The 14,667-nt window shown below is 43.2% G+C and overlaps 1 protein-coding gene across 1 annotated transcript; it reads left to right on the top strand.

Moving 5' to 3' along the window:
• Positions 1 to 45: 45 nt before the first annotated feature.
• On the top strand, positions 46 to 13,933 carry SDHAF2 (succinate dehydrogenase complex assembly factor 2; the record flags this gene model as incomplete). Its single annotated transcript, XM_079709103.1, has 4 exons — positions 46 to 81; positions 4,564 to 4,787; positions 4,868 to 4,977; positions 13,182 to 13,933. The coding sequence occupies 4 exons, from the start codon at positions 46 to 48 to the stop codon at positions 13,310 to 13,312; spliced, it is 501 nt and encodes a 166-aa protein (XP_079565229.1). The 3' UTR covers positions 13,313 to 13,933.
• Between the last annotated feature and the right edge of the window lie 734 nt (positions 13,934 to 14,667).

The following is a 14,667-nucleotide window of genomic DNA, read 5'->3' as shown; positions in this document are numbered from 1 at the left end:
CCCGGAAGTGGCCGGGCCTCAGGCTTCTGACACGGGTCGGGTAAAATGGCGGTGGCCGCTGTGTTCCCGGCCCTTGCGCGGGTGAGGAGAGTGGGGGTTCTAGGGTACTAGACAGGCCGCAGTGAGAACTGTATCTCGTCTTCCTCTGAAGTGGAGGCCGAGAGAAGCGTCCAGCTGCCTGATAGCCCAGGGCAAGGGCAGACCCAAGGAGAGGTCGATCTTGCAACGTAGGGAGTTTCAGGTTACATCCACCCTTGCCTGAGCCCACTGTGTGTCTGTCTCGTAATATCGTTGAACCGTCAGTCTTCGTGGGAGACCCAATTCAAATTTCACCTATTTCCCAGGTGGAGCTGGCCCGACAGCCTCTGGGCGCCCCTTCTATTTTTTTAAGTCTCTCTGTTCTTTTTAAGACTTTAGTATCTGTCATGGTTTCACATAGTTTCATAAGATCGTTTTTCTTTTTGAATATAGACTGTTAACACTGTAAATTTCTCTCTTAGAACTGCTTTTGCTCAATCTCATAGTTTTGTGATGTGTTTTTGTCTCCAGATATTTTCTAATTCCCTTTTGATTTCTCTTTTTACCCAGTGGTGGTTCAAGAGTGAGAGTGTGTTGTTTAATTTTCACTTATTTGTGAATTTTCCAGTTTTCCTTCTGCTGTTGATTTCTAGTTTCATTCTGTTGTGGTCAGAAAAGATGCTTTGTATGATTTCAATCTTTTTTGTTAAGACTTGTTTCGAAACCTAACATGCTGTCCATCCTGGAGAATGTCCTCAGTGTGCTTGAGAAGAATGTGTATTCTTCTGCTGTTTAGTGGAATGTTCTGTATATGTATGTTTGGCCCTTTTGGCTTACAGCGTTGTTCATGTCCTCTACTTCCTTATTGATCTTCCGTCTGGATGTTCGATTTATTATTGAAAATGGCTTTTGAAATCTCCAAATATTATTGTGTTACTATTTCTTCCTTCAGTTCCGTCAATATTTGCTTCATATATTTGGATGCTCTGATATCGGTTGCATGTGTAATTGTTGTATCCTCGTCGTGACTTGACCCTTTTATCATTATATTATGTCCTTTTAAAATCTCTTTTGACAGTTTTGACTTAAAGTTTATTTTGTCTGATATAAGTAGGGCCATCTCTGCTCTTTTGGTTACCTTTTGCATGGAATATATTTCAGACTTTCATTTTCACCCTACATGTTCCCTTACATCTAAAATGAGTTTTTGTAAGGCATATAGTTGGATCTTGTGGGTTTTTTAAAATCTGTTCAGCCACTGTATGTGTTTTGATCGGTGAGTTTAATCCACTTACATTTAAAATAATTACTGATAGGGAAGGACTTACTATTGCCATTTTGTTCATTGTTTTCTCTCTGTCTTATAGCTTTTGTGTCCCTTTTTACTCTTTTGCTGCCATCCCTTGTGTTTCATTGATTTTCTTCTATAGAGACATGCTTCAATTCCTTTCTCATTTTCTATTGTGTATAGGTGTTTTCTTTGTGGTTATTGTGGGGCAATAACATATTACATGTTATTGTGTTACATGTTATTGTTACATGTGTTACATATTACATGTTATTGTGTTAATGTTACATAAAACATTTTATAATCTATTTTAAACTGATAATAACTCAATTTCAATCTCATACAAAAGCTGCTCTTTTACGCATCCCACCTTATGTTATTGATGTCACAATTACATATTTTTGTTGTGTATCCATTAGCATATTTTATAGTTTTTTGTCTTTGTCTGTTAACTTCTAAGCCAGAATTAAACCTGATTTACCCACCATCATTACAGTGTTACAGTATCCTGTGTTTGTCCTATATATACATTTACCAGTGAGCTTTATGCTTTCATATGCTTTTGTGTTACTGTCCAGTGTCCTTTGTCTCCTTTGGGTTTCTTCAATTTGGATGTCCATTTCTTTCCCAAAATTGGGGAAGTTTTTGACCATTATTCCTTAAAATAAGCTTTCTACCCCTTTCTCTCTTTTTTCTCCTTCTGGGGTTCCCATAATATTTATATTGTTCAGCTTGATGATGTCCTATAAGTCCCTTAAGCATACTTCACTCTTTTTCATTCTTTTTCTTTTTCTTCCTCTGATTGGGTAGTTTCAAATAAACTGTCTTTGAGTTCACTGATTCTTCTGCTTGATCAAGTATGCTATTTAACCCCTGTGGTGAATTTTTCAATTTGGTCATTGTATTCTTCATTTCCAAAAATTTTTTTTTTCATATTTCTCTTCATTGATATTCTCATTTTGTTCTTGCATTGTTTTCCTCAGTTCATTGAACATCTTGATGACAGCTGTTTTGAGTTATTTGTCAGGTAATTCGTATACCTCTGTTTCCAGGGTTGGTTTCTGGAAGTTTGTTTTATTTCTTTGATTAGGCCTCATTTTGCCATTTCTTCATGCACCTTGCAACTTTGTGCTTAGATCCATGCATTTGAAAAAGCAACCACCTCTCCCAGTCTTTTTGGACTGACTTTGTACAAGGAAAGACCTTTGCCAATCGGTCCAGCTAGAGAATCTGGGGGCCTATCAAACCTTTTGTGTAGAAATGTCTTCTCTAGACTTGTGCATGTAGATTCCCAACTAGAGGGATTTGCTGGCTTTTTTCAAGAGCTCATAATCTCTTGCTCCCTCTGGTGTCTCTTTGTGGTACTACAGGTTCTCTGGAGCTGCCGCAAGCCTCCCAGCTCTCCTTCTCAGCAGCCCCCAGGCTTCAGAGTATCCCAGGTCCCATGAGCGCTGCAGGTTGGCCAAGACGGAAACCAGTCCCTTGTGCAGCTCCTTGAAAAGCAGGAGTTTTGGATGCATGCTCCTCCTTTCTTTCCATTGTCCTCTGTCGGCTGTACCATAGGTCCTCAGAAGCAGCAGCAAGCCGCCCAGTTCTCCTTGGTTTTCAGAGGCCCCCAAATACCTAGAGTATGCTGGGTCCTGTCAGTGCTCTGAGGCAGGCAAGACAGAAGCCATTCTCTCAGGCAGCTCCCCGAAAAGCTGGAACGTAGGACACACATTCTACCTCTTCCTCCCCAGGTAGAAGTCAGGAACTGGGGGTTTTCTTCTGCTTGTTTTGTGCTAAGCCACAGGTAAGGACGATGGCGAGTGAGTGTATGCTAGTCCAAACCCTCACCTATTTCTCAGCAGCCCCCAACCTGGCACCTTTTCCGTCACACTTAGATTCAGACAAGACAGAAACTAGTCAATCTGGCATCCCCCTGAAAGGCCGCATGTTGGGTGTATGTTTCAGTGTTTTCTTTCCCTCCCAGGGAGAAGCCAGGAGCTGAGAATTTTCTCCAGTTGCACTGGGCTAAGCCAAGGGGAGGGACTATGTTGAATGAGTACCATGAATTTTTCTTCCAGCTGTAGTGCAGCTGGTTTTGTGCTCACCTGAGGTTCAGGAGCCTCTTAGCTGGTTTCTGGATTTCTCATAAAGGAAATTGGTCGGTATATTGTTGGGTAGTTTGTGTCTCCATGCGAGAAGGAGATTGTGGGACTTCCTGTTCCACGATCTTGCTGACGTCACCACCTTCTCATTGCATCTTTTTTTATACATTTTTTAAAATAAATTTATTATTTTATTTTATTTATTTATTTGGCTGTGTTGGGTCTTCGTTTCTGTGCGAGGGCTTTCTCTAGTTGTGGCAAGCGGGAGCCACTCTTCATCGCGGTGCGCGGGCCTCTCACTATCGCGGCCTCACTTGTTGCGGAGCACAAGCCCCAGACGCGCAGGCTCAGTACTTGTGGCTCACGGGCCCAGTTGCTTCGCGGCATGTGGGATCCTCCCAGACCAGCGCTCAAACCCGTGTCCCCTACATTGGCAGGCAGATTCTCAACCACTGTGTCACCAGGGAAGCCCTCATTGCATCTTGATAGTTTTTTGCCCTTCTCTAGATTGGGAGACTTTGGGGAATTAGGGGCCATACCATCACCGTATACTCAGATTTTAACACAGGCAGGTGATTAGAATGCAAACCATATTGTAAGAATTTTAAGGGAATGCAAAGGAAGGAGAAAATATTTCTTCTGGAGAGGTTCTGGAAAGACACTGGTTAAGAACATGTTTGCAATCAGGGGTGGGTTCCAGTCTTCACAGCAGTTACTGTTTGGGTGATCTTGGTAAGTCAGTTAACCTCTCTGAGCCTCAGCTTCCTAAGGTGTAAAGCGGGGACAGTATTAGCATAACTTCTTTTTAAGTTTTTTTTTATTGAGGTATAGTTGATTTACAGTATTTTATAAGTTTCAGGTGTACAATGTAGTAGTTCACAATTTTTAAAGATTAAACTCCATTTATAGTTATTATAAAATCAGCATAACTTCTTAAGGACTGAAGGAGATCAAATGCATTTTGCACCTAGTAAGTGTTGAGTGAATGACAAGGATGGTCGTCCTTGTTAAAAAGATATTTGTGGGGACTTCCCTGGCGGTCCGGTGGTTAAGAATCCGCACTTCCACTGCAGGGGGCGCAGGTTCAATCCCTGGTTGGGGAACTAAGATCCCGCATGTCGAGGCCAAAAAAAAAAAAGTGTGATATTTGTGGCTTATTTGTTTCAGATGCTTGCTCTGTCAAGGCGCCACCTAGTGTCTCCTTCACTCAGAGTGACATCATTCAGACGCTGCTACAGAGGTGACAGCCCGACAGATTCCCAGAAGGACATGATTGAAATCCCTTTGCCTCCATGGCGGGAGCGAGCTGATGAATCCATAGAAACCAAAAGAGCCCGGCTGCTCTATGAGAGCAGAAAGAGGGGAATGCTGGAAAACTGCATCCTACTTAGGTAGGGGAATAGGAGTCTGGATGTCACTTCTCTTTGACTGGAGACAGGCTTTTTAACTTCTTTTTCTTTCTTGTTTCTAGCCTCTTTGCTAAGGCACATCTGCACCACATGACAGAGAAACAACTGAACCTCTACGATCGCCTGATTAATGAACCCAGTAATGACTGGGATATTTACTACTGGGCTACAGGTACTAGGCATGATAAGCAACATAAGGTGAAAAATAGGATGACTTGGGCTGATTTGAGTCTGGAATGGTATTCTGGGCATTTATTTTTCTTCTATCATGTAGTAGACACTCAACCCAAACACTCTTCAGATTTTTCCAGAGCGTGCAAAATTTGTTTTATGAGGTAAGGTTCTTTGTTTGCAAGCAAAAGAAACCTGTTCTATCTAACTTAAGCAAAAAAGGGAATTTAGTGGAATTGTATGGGAAGCTCCATACAAAAAGTATCAAAGGGAAGGTTGAAGAAAACCAGGCCAGGAATGGAGTGGAACGAGACAACTCAGGCTGCATAGCACGAGGTCTTCTGGCACCACCTTTGTGAGGAATGAATTCTCATTGTGTATAGTTAGGATTAGCTTTGGCTGTGAGTAAAAATACCCCAAACAATAATGGCTTAAAGAAGACAGAACTATGTTTCTCTTTCTCATAACAGAAGTTTAGAGGTGGATCCTCCAGAATGCACAGAGGGGTTTCAGAGTCACAAAGGCCAGATTCCTCTTGACTTGCTTTTCCTTCACCCTCCGCCTGTGTAGGGCTACCTCATGACCCAAGATGGCTGCTGAGGCTCTATCTGTCATGTCCATATTTCAGCCAGGGAAAAAGAGTAGGAGAGTACGCCCCATTTTTTATGGATCCTTCTCAAGAAATTATACACCATAATTCCGCTTATTTTCCACCTGCCACACTTTAGTCATATGGCTACACTTCGCCATAAGGAAGAAATAATGTAGCCTATTCCATGTGCCCAGCTAAATCGGGGATCCTATTATCAAGGAAAAATGGGAGAGTAGATATTAGGAGACATCTCATCCATTTCTGTCACTCTGCATCTCCTGTTTTTGTGTTTCCACTCAATATTTGTACTTTAAAATAGAAGCTATTCTATAGGTTCCAAGTGTGAAGTGTGACAATACAGGGTCTAGAGGCTTATATAACCATTAGAAAGCCCACAGAGTGTAAAATATTTACTATCTGGCCCTTTATAGAAAATATTTGCCCCTGACTTAGCATAGTGCATTTGACATTCATCCATGTTGTTGTATCAGTAGTTCATTCTTTTTTTTTTTTTTTTTTTTGGCTGCGTTGGGTCTTCGTTGCTGTGATCAGGGTTTCTCTAGTTGTGGCGAGCGGGGGCTACTCTTTGTTGTGGTGCATGGGCTTCTCACTGCAGTGGCTTCTTCTGTTGTGGAGCACGGGCTCCAGGCATGCGGGCTTTAGTAGTTGTGGCTCGCGGGCTCAGTAATTGCGGCATGCAGGCTCTGGAGCGCAGGCTCAGTAGTTGTGGCGCACGGGCTTAGTTGCTCTGCGGCATGTGGGATCTTCCCAGACCAGGCATCGAACTTGTGTTCCCTGCATTGGCAGGTGGATTCTTGTGGGATCCTCATGGACTGGGGCATGAACCTACTTCCCCTGCATCGACAGGCAGACTCCCAACCACTGCGCCACCAGGGAAGCCTGGCAGGTGGATTCTTAACCACTGCACCACCAGCGAAGTCCCAATAGTTGATTCTTTTGTATTGAGTGGAATTGCAATGTGTGGATGTACCACAGTTTGTTTATCTGCTGACCAGTTGAAGGACACTAGGATATGTCCAGTTTTAGGCAACTATGAATAAAGCCTAAACTGTAAATCTTTGCATACAGGTTTTTGTGAATGTAGGTTTTAGTTTTGCTTGGATAAATGCCCAGGAAAAGCGTTTCTGGGTCATACGGTAAATGTATGTTTAACATTATAGCAAACTTTATTGATGGACATTAAAATTTGAATTTCGTATAATTTTCATGTGTCATGAAATATTCTTTTGACTCTTTTCCCTCAACCAGTTAAAAATCATTCTTAGCTCACAGGCCATACAGAAATGGGCAGTATGCCATCGTTTGTCAACTCCTATGCCAAGTAAAAGAGGCCAGACTCAAAGACTCTACACTGTATGATTTCCATTTATATCGTATTCTGGAGAAGGCAAAACTACGTAGCAGAAAACAGACCAGTGATTGCCCAGGACAGAGTGAGAGGGGAGGAGGAGATGCTCCACATCTTTACCAACACTTGGTATTGTCAGGGTTTAATTTGTTTTTGTTTTTAGCCATTCTAAGAGGCGTGTAGTGATGTGTCGCTGTAGTTTTAGTTGGCACAACCCTAATGACTAAAGATATTGAGGGTCTTCTCTTTTCTTTTCTTTTAATATTTATTTATTTATTCGGCTGTACCTGGTCTTAGTTGCTGCGTGCAGGATCTTCGATGCGGCATGCGGAATGTTTTAGTTGCGGCATGTGGGATCTAGTTCCCTGACCAGGGATCGAACCTGGGCCCCCTGCACTGGGAGCGTGGAGTCTTACCCACTGGACCAACAGGGAAGTCCCGAGCGTCTTTTCAAGTCATTTGCCATTCATACCTCTTTGGTGTTGTGTCCCTAAATCTTCCTCCTGCCTTTTTTTTTAATTGGGTTTTTTGTTTTCTGTTTCACTACCAGCATTTGATGCTATAAATTTCCAAGCACTGCTTTAGCCTTATGATACAAATTTGGATGTGTTGTGTTTTCATTTTCATTCAATTCAAAATAGTTTCGAATTTCCCTTGTGACTTCTTCTTTGACCTGTGAGTTATTTAGAAGTATGTTTAATTTTCAAATATTTCCAGATTTTCCAGGTATTTTTCTGTTATTGATTCCATTGTTGCCACAGAATGTAGGCTATATAATTTCAGTTCTTTTAAATTTCTGGAAATTTGTTTTATGGCCTGAAATGTGTATATCTTTTTTTTTTTTAATAATTTATCTTTGGCTGTGTTGGGTCCTCGTTGCTACGCATGGGCTTTCTCTAGTTGTGGCGAGCAGGGGCTACTCTTCATTGTGGTGCGCAGGCTTCTCATCGCCGTGGCTTCTCTTGTTGCAGAGCACAGGGTCTAGGCGCACGGGCTTCAGTAGTTGTGGCACGTGGGCTCCAATAGTTGTGGCTCGCGGGCTCTAGAGCGCAGGCTTAGTAGTTGTGACACACGGGCTTAGTTGCTCCACGGCATGTGGGATCTTCCTGGACCAGGGCTCGAACCTGTGTCCCCTGCATTGGCAGGCGGATTCTCAGCCACTGCGCCACCTGGGAAGCCTGAAATGTGTATATCTTAATAAATGTTCCATGTGCATTTATTTGAACACAACATGTTGTTCTGCGCTTGTTGATGAAGTTTTCTGTAAATGTCAACAAGGTCAAGTTGTCTGATACCATTCTTCATGTCTTGTATATTCTGGTTGATTTTGTCTGTACTCTCTATCAATTACTAAGGAGTGTTGAAATCCCCAACTATAATTGTGGATTTGTCTGTTACTCCTTTCAGTTCTCACAGTTTTTGCTTCATATATTTTATAGCTCTGTTATTATGTGAAGACATATTTAGGATTGTTAGATTTTCTTGATGAATTGAGTCCTTTATCATTATATAATGTCTGTCTTTATTGCTGATAGTTCCAAAGTGTCTGATAGTAGACATTCCAGCTTTCTTTTGATTCGTGTTTGCATGGTATATATTTTTCCATTTATATTAGTTTTCTATTGTTGCCACAAACTTTAGTGACTTTAAGCAACAACCGTTTGTTAGTGCACAGTCCTGTAGGTCAGAAGCTGTGCCCAGATCTCACAGCCTGAAATCAACGTCATCTCTTCTACATCCCTGCCCGGAAGCTCATTCAGGTTTCAGGGAGCATTCATTCCCTGAGGTGTAGGACTGAGATCCTGGTTGTCTTGCTTGCTGTTAATGTCTTTCAGCTTCTAGAAGCTGCTCTCGGGTTCTTGCCACATGGCCCCTCTGTCTCAGCATTGGAGATCCTCCCTCACGTGGAATCCCTCTCATGCTTTAAATCTCTCTGACGTCCCCTTCTGCCACCAGCTGGAGAAAATTCTGCTTTTAAAGAGCTCACGTGGGCTTCCCTGGTGGCGCAGTGGTTGGGAGTCCGCCTGCCGATGCAGGGGACACGGGTTCATGCCCCGGTCCGGGGGGATCCTGCGTGCCACGGAGCGGCTGGGCCCGTGAGCCATGGCCGCTGGGCCTGCGCGTCCGGAGCCTATGCTCCACAGCGGAGAGGCCACAGCAGTGAGAAGCCCGCGTAACGCAAAAAAAAAAAAAAAATCTCACGTGAGTAGGTCAGAACCACCTGGATAATTTTCCTGTCCTGACTGTGCCATATAACATAACCCAGTCATGGGTGTGAAGATCATCATATTCACAGTCCTGGGGATTACACAGGGCTTGTACACAGGGGAGTGGGAGATACTGAGGGCCAACCTAGAAGTCTGCTTACCACACCATTCTTTTAATTTATCTTTGTCTTTAAATTGAGCTTATAGATAGCATATATAATCTTTTTTTTTTTTTTTTTTTTTTTTGGTACACGGCCCTCTCACTGCTGTGGCCTCTCCCACTGCGGAGCACAGGCTCCAGACGTGCAGGCCCAGCGGCCATGGCTCACAGGCCCAGCCGCTCCACGGCACCGGACCGGGGCACGAACCTGTGTTCCCTGCATCGGCAGGCGGACTCCCAACCACTGCGCCACCAGGGAAGCCCATGATCATTCTTTTTTATCCAATCTTATAGTCTTTATCTTTTCATTGGTGTGTTTTGGCCATTTACACATAATTAATTACCAGTGTGGTTGAACTAAAATCTACCATCTTTTTTTTGTTTCCTGTTTCTGCTATCTGTTCTTTGTTCTCTTCCCCCTCTGTTACCATGGATTTTTTGGGGGGCGGTATTTAAAATTTCATTTTATCTCCATTATTGGTTTATCATTTATATCTCTCTATAATTTTTTTAGTGATTGCCCTAGGATTTACAGTATACATCTTTAATTAATCATAGTCTACCTTCAAGAATAGTATACTGTCTCATGTATAATGTAAGAACTTTCAGTAGTACACTGCAATTTCTCTCTTCCATGTTTTGTGCTTTTGTTGTCACACTTTTTACTTTTACTTAAGTTGTAAGTCTACACTACATTTCTGTTGTTTTACTTTAGACAGTTATCTTTAGAGCAATTTAAAATAAGGGAGAGAATACATTGTATTTTGTATTTTGTAAATATGTAAATTATAACACACTATATATAAATATGTATGTAACATATAACACATATTATGTATAAGGTACATTATATTTACCTTCATTTTAATCATCTCTGGAGACCTTCATTTCTTTATGTAGATCCATGTTTCTCTGGTATCATATTCCTTCTGCTTGAAGAACTTCCTTTAATATTTCTTGTAGTGTAGGTTGGCTATTATGAATTATCTCAGCTTTTGTTTGTCATTTTCAAAAGATATTTTCAGTGGATATAGAATTACAGGTTCACAATTATTTCTTTTATTTTTAAAAATTATTTATTTATTTATTTTATTTACTTACTTAGTTGACTGTGCTGGGTCTCAGTTGTGGCAGGTGGGCTCCTTAGTTGCGGCTCACCGGCTCCTTAGTTGCGGCATGTGAACTCTTAGTTGTGGCACACATGTGGGATCTAGTTCCCTGACCAGGGATTGAACCCAAGCCCCCTGCATTGGGAGCTCGGAGTCTTAACCACTGTGCCAGCAGGGAAGTCCCCACAATTATTTTTTTCAGCACTTTACACGGGCAGTCTTCTTTTGTGAGGCTGTTAGTATGCAGGAACGAGTCAGTCTGGTTAGGAATTGAGCTGGATTTGGATCTGTGTTTCCTACCTTATGTTATTGTTGGAAATTTTTCATCCATTATCTCTTCATATGTTTCTTCTGCCTCATTTTCTTCCTCTTTTCCTTCTGGGATTCTAGTTACACTTGGTTTAGACAGATATTGTCCCGCAGCTTTTGGATTCTGTGTTTTGTGTCTTTTACTCTTATTTTTCTTTTCATGTATTAGTTTGAGTAATTTGAATTGGATAATATTTATTGACCTTTCTTCCACTTCACTAATTCTTTCCTTGACCATTAAATATTACGATGAGTCCATTCTGCTTATGGGCTACTATATCCCTATTTTTATTTTTAACATTTCCATTTGACTTTCACAGTTTCCACCTCTGCTGGAGCTCCTTATCAGTTCATGCATTTTTCCTACTTTTTCCACTAGCACCTTTAACATAATAGTCATAGTTACCTTATTTAAATCCCCTGTCTAGTAGTTCTAACATCCACGTCATCCCTGAGTCTGTTTCAGTTGATTGCTTTGTCCTTTCACAGTGTGTTGTTTTTCACTTTTCTTTTGTGTGTGTGTTAGGCACAGTTGATTAAATGTTAGACATCATGAGTGAGACAGTAAAAACTGAGGGAAATGGTATTTACGCTTAGAAATGGGCATGATTCTTCTGCCGGGCTGTTGGAATCGAGTCAGTCTAGTTAGGAGTTAAGCTTACTTTGGATTTTGTTATTGCTTTAGTTCCCTTCAGTTCACCACCAGCCTCTATTGTTACCATGTGCATCTTCCTCTATTTCTGTGCTTCAAAGGAAATCTCTCCCCATGCTGCTCTTGCCCGCTCCCAGCTGTAGATACCTATTGATTTCCACTTGGTGCTTGTTGGTTTGGGGAAGGGAGGGTATTCTCTGTTATCCTGGTCCAGCATTGGTCCCTGTGGCCATGGGTCTTGGGGGTGGGCTTTCTCAGTGATTCTGCTGGTCCCATCAGGGTAGAGGATTTTTTTTCTTCTACCCTTCCACCAGCCCAAATGTGTCCTCACATGTGCCCTGTAGGAGACAGGATTTGCTGATCTACTCCCAGCCCCTTGAGGCTTTTGTTCTTCAGAGAAGGAAGGACCAGGCTGGGCATTATGCTTTTTTGGGTGGGCGGGCAGTATTGGCTGCTCCCCTCCTCCTGGCCTGTATCACTGAGGGAGGCTTTCTCCAGCTTCCTGCTCTGGACACAGTCTTTGTCATGTGCATACTTAGTGGGGGATTGTTGAGAAGAACCTGCACATTGGGGCAAACTCTCCTTGTGTCTGTGGCTCCCAGAGATTTTTGTACCTCTCACGCTAGCCTACTTGGCTTTCAGCAGTTGATGAACAATTTTAGCTAAATTCTACTTACCTGTTTGTATGTGCCCAGCGCCTCATCTTCCTGTGCCCTCTCTCAAGTGAGCATGTGTTCATATCCATTTTCTCCTTTGAGGGGTCTCTCTTTGCTTAGATTTTATTCTCTTGGATGCCCTGTGACCTCAGCTCTCTGATGACTTCAGAAAGTTACGATAGTTCTACTTTTATCTGACTTTTTCTTGTTGGGCTGAGTATAATGTTCTTTCCAACTTTCAGCATCCTAGGGGGAAGCCTAAACCTCCTTGATCTTATTCTGGTCGTCACACACAGAAAAACAGATGCCAGGCCCACCACATACCAGGCTCTGTGCCAAGTGAGGGGAAATCAAACTTTGTTTGGGGGAATTCCCTCTCCTAGCATTGTACTTAGTCTTGCTAGGAGGGTAATTCCAAAGCATATTACCTAAGGTTTCCCAGTGGGAGGCTTTGCTTGTAATTTGAACCTTAAGTGAGCATCTCACGGTTGGAAAGAAAGATTGGAGGTGAGCAGCATCCTGCCAGGCTCTCTTGCTCTGGCCTGAGGCTGGCATCCTCATCTCTCTGCTCTCGGTGCGTTTGTTACCTCTCCATGCAAATCTGGTTCTCCAGGTTCATGTTAATTTGGGGGGCCTCTATTAGCTTTCCAGTAAACTCTTTCATGCTTAAGTTTACTAGAGTTATCAGTCGCTGTCACTTACATCCAAGGATTTTTGCCTCAGGAAATATATAGGCTAGAAGGGGAAAACACAGTACTCAGAAAACAACTGAAGTACCAAATGCAGAGCAAAACAGTACGGCCAAGGGGTCAGCAAGATTGCTCATGGAAGACCAGATAGTAAATGTCATCGTCTTGCAGTCATATGGTCTCTGTGGCAACTACTCAACTCTGCCATCGTAGCACAGAAGCAGCCACGGACAGTATGTAAACAAGGGAGAGCAGCTGTCCCAGTAAAGCTCTTTACAAATACTGGCTGCTGTAGGTTGCCAACCCGCGGTACAGGCTGCCGTGTATATTCAGAGGAAGAATGGAGCTGCTCTTTGTATCCACTGTGGTTTTTGGCCAAGGCCAGTGTTTCGAGTTTCAAGATCCTTATACCTGGCAACTGACTGACCAACGTAATTCTTTTTGCCCATCCTTCTCTTGCAGAAGCAAAACCAGCCCCAGAAATATTTGAAAACGAAGTCATGGCCCTACTGAGAGACTTTGCTAAGAACAAAAACAGAGAGCAGCGACTGCGGGCCCCAGATCTCGAATACCTCTTTGAAAAGCCACACTGAGCTGAGCGCCACTGCCTGCCTGGCCTCGGTCTGCGGATGCTCACTGCTTATGATGGGTATTGGCCTTGATGTCCTGCTTCTCCTTAGACGCTCAGCCCACCCAGACCGTTGGTCCTGCCTCCAGTGATGGACCCGCCTCTCTCCTGAGGACGTGTAAATGTTCAGTGTATCTCATTCTAAGACCTTGTGGTTCCGTTCTAAGCCTCAAAGCGGTTTGTCTAAGTTACCGGTGTTTGGGCCCGACTTTTCTCTGGCTCCACGGGAGGGCACTGTAGGGGAAGCGATTGTGCCAGCTCGTTGCTTCAGCCAGAAGTGAGCTCAGTGCAGAGGGGCAGCCGGCTCTTCGTGCTGTGTGGAAAGCTCCCCGGGTGACCCAGGGCTTTGTTCCAGTGAAATTCCCCCTTCCAACCTGGGATGGTTCTTTCTGCCAAGGGAGGCTGATCCAAGCCCCCCGAGCGGAATCCTTCAAAGGCCCAGCAGGCAGAATGAGGGCAGCGGGCAGGAATGGTGTGGGCGTGCTCCTTAAGAGTCAGCATCCTCATCAGATTTTCTCTAAAATGCTCACTTTGTGAATTGAACGATAATTGAATATTAAAGAGTATTTTACAAAGGAAATCACAACTCCCCAGCCCTCACACAATTATTTTAATTTTGTCTCTTCTCATGTAATCCACAGGCATACGTTTATAGAGCTTTACAAAGTCACAGTCGTAGGTTTTATCTTCATGCAGCACTATAGCAAATATTTTCTATATTTCTACAGTCTCCATGATCGTTTTAGTTGACAAACTAATAATGCATAAGAAATAATATGTTAGGATGAATTAGCTGAAAGTGTTTAGCTCTAGGACTAGAAGATTTCGACATTGCCGGGAGGGTGGTCTCACTGGAGGAATTTTCCCCTAGGAGCTGTAATCCAGTCAGAACGGCCATCGCCCAGACTGGGCCAGGACCGTTAAAGGTGCGATCGGAGGAAGGCAGGCCAGAATTGCTAGGCGGGCAGTTCGTGAGCACAAGGGCTGCATGCAGGCAGGAGGTACACGTTTCCAGCATTATTGAGCTTCGGGGTTCCCACGGAGCTTCCTCATGGTCCTCCCTGCCCCTCAGTGTCCCTGGCTGAGGAGGGAAGAGGAGAGAACCAGCCTTTATTTACTTACATGATCTCAGTAGAGCTTCACAACTCTCCTGCAGACAAGTGGTGTCACACCTATTTTGTAGATGAGAAAGTGGGCTCAGAGAGAGTGATTTGTCCAAGATTAAGTCGCTACTCAGTCAGAAAGCCAGGATATTGCTTAGTTCAGTCTGTCTCCAAAGCTCATGAACTTTCTGCCAGAACATGCTACCTTACTGGTGGA

The sequence above is a fragment of the Hyperoodon ampullatus genome, assembly GCF_949752795.1.
Source record: "Hyperoodon ampullatus genome assembly, chromosome: 7".
In the NCBI taxonomy this organism is placed as follows: Eukaryota; Metazoa; Chordata; class Mammalia; order Artiodactyla; family Ziphiidae; genus Hyperoodon; species Hyperoodon ampullatus.
The sequence above is the reverse complement of the archived record's forward strand: the minus strand, read 5'-3'. Positions and strand labels throughout refer to the sequence as shown.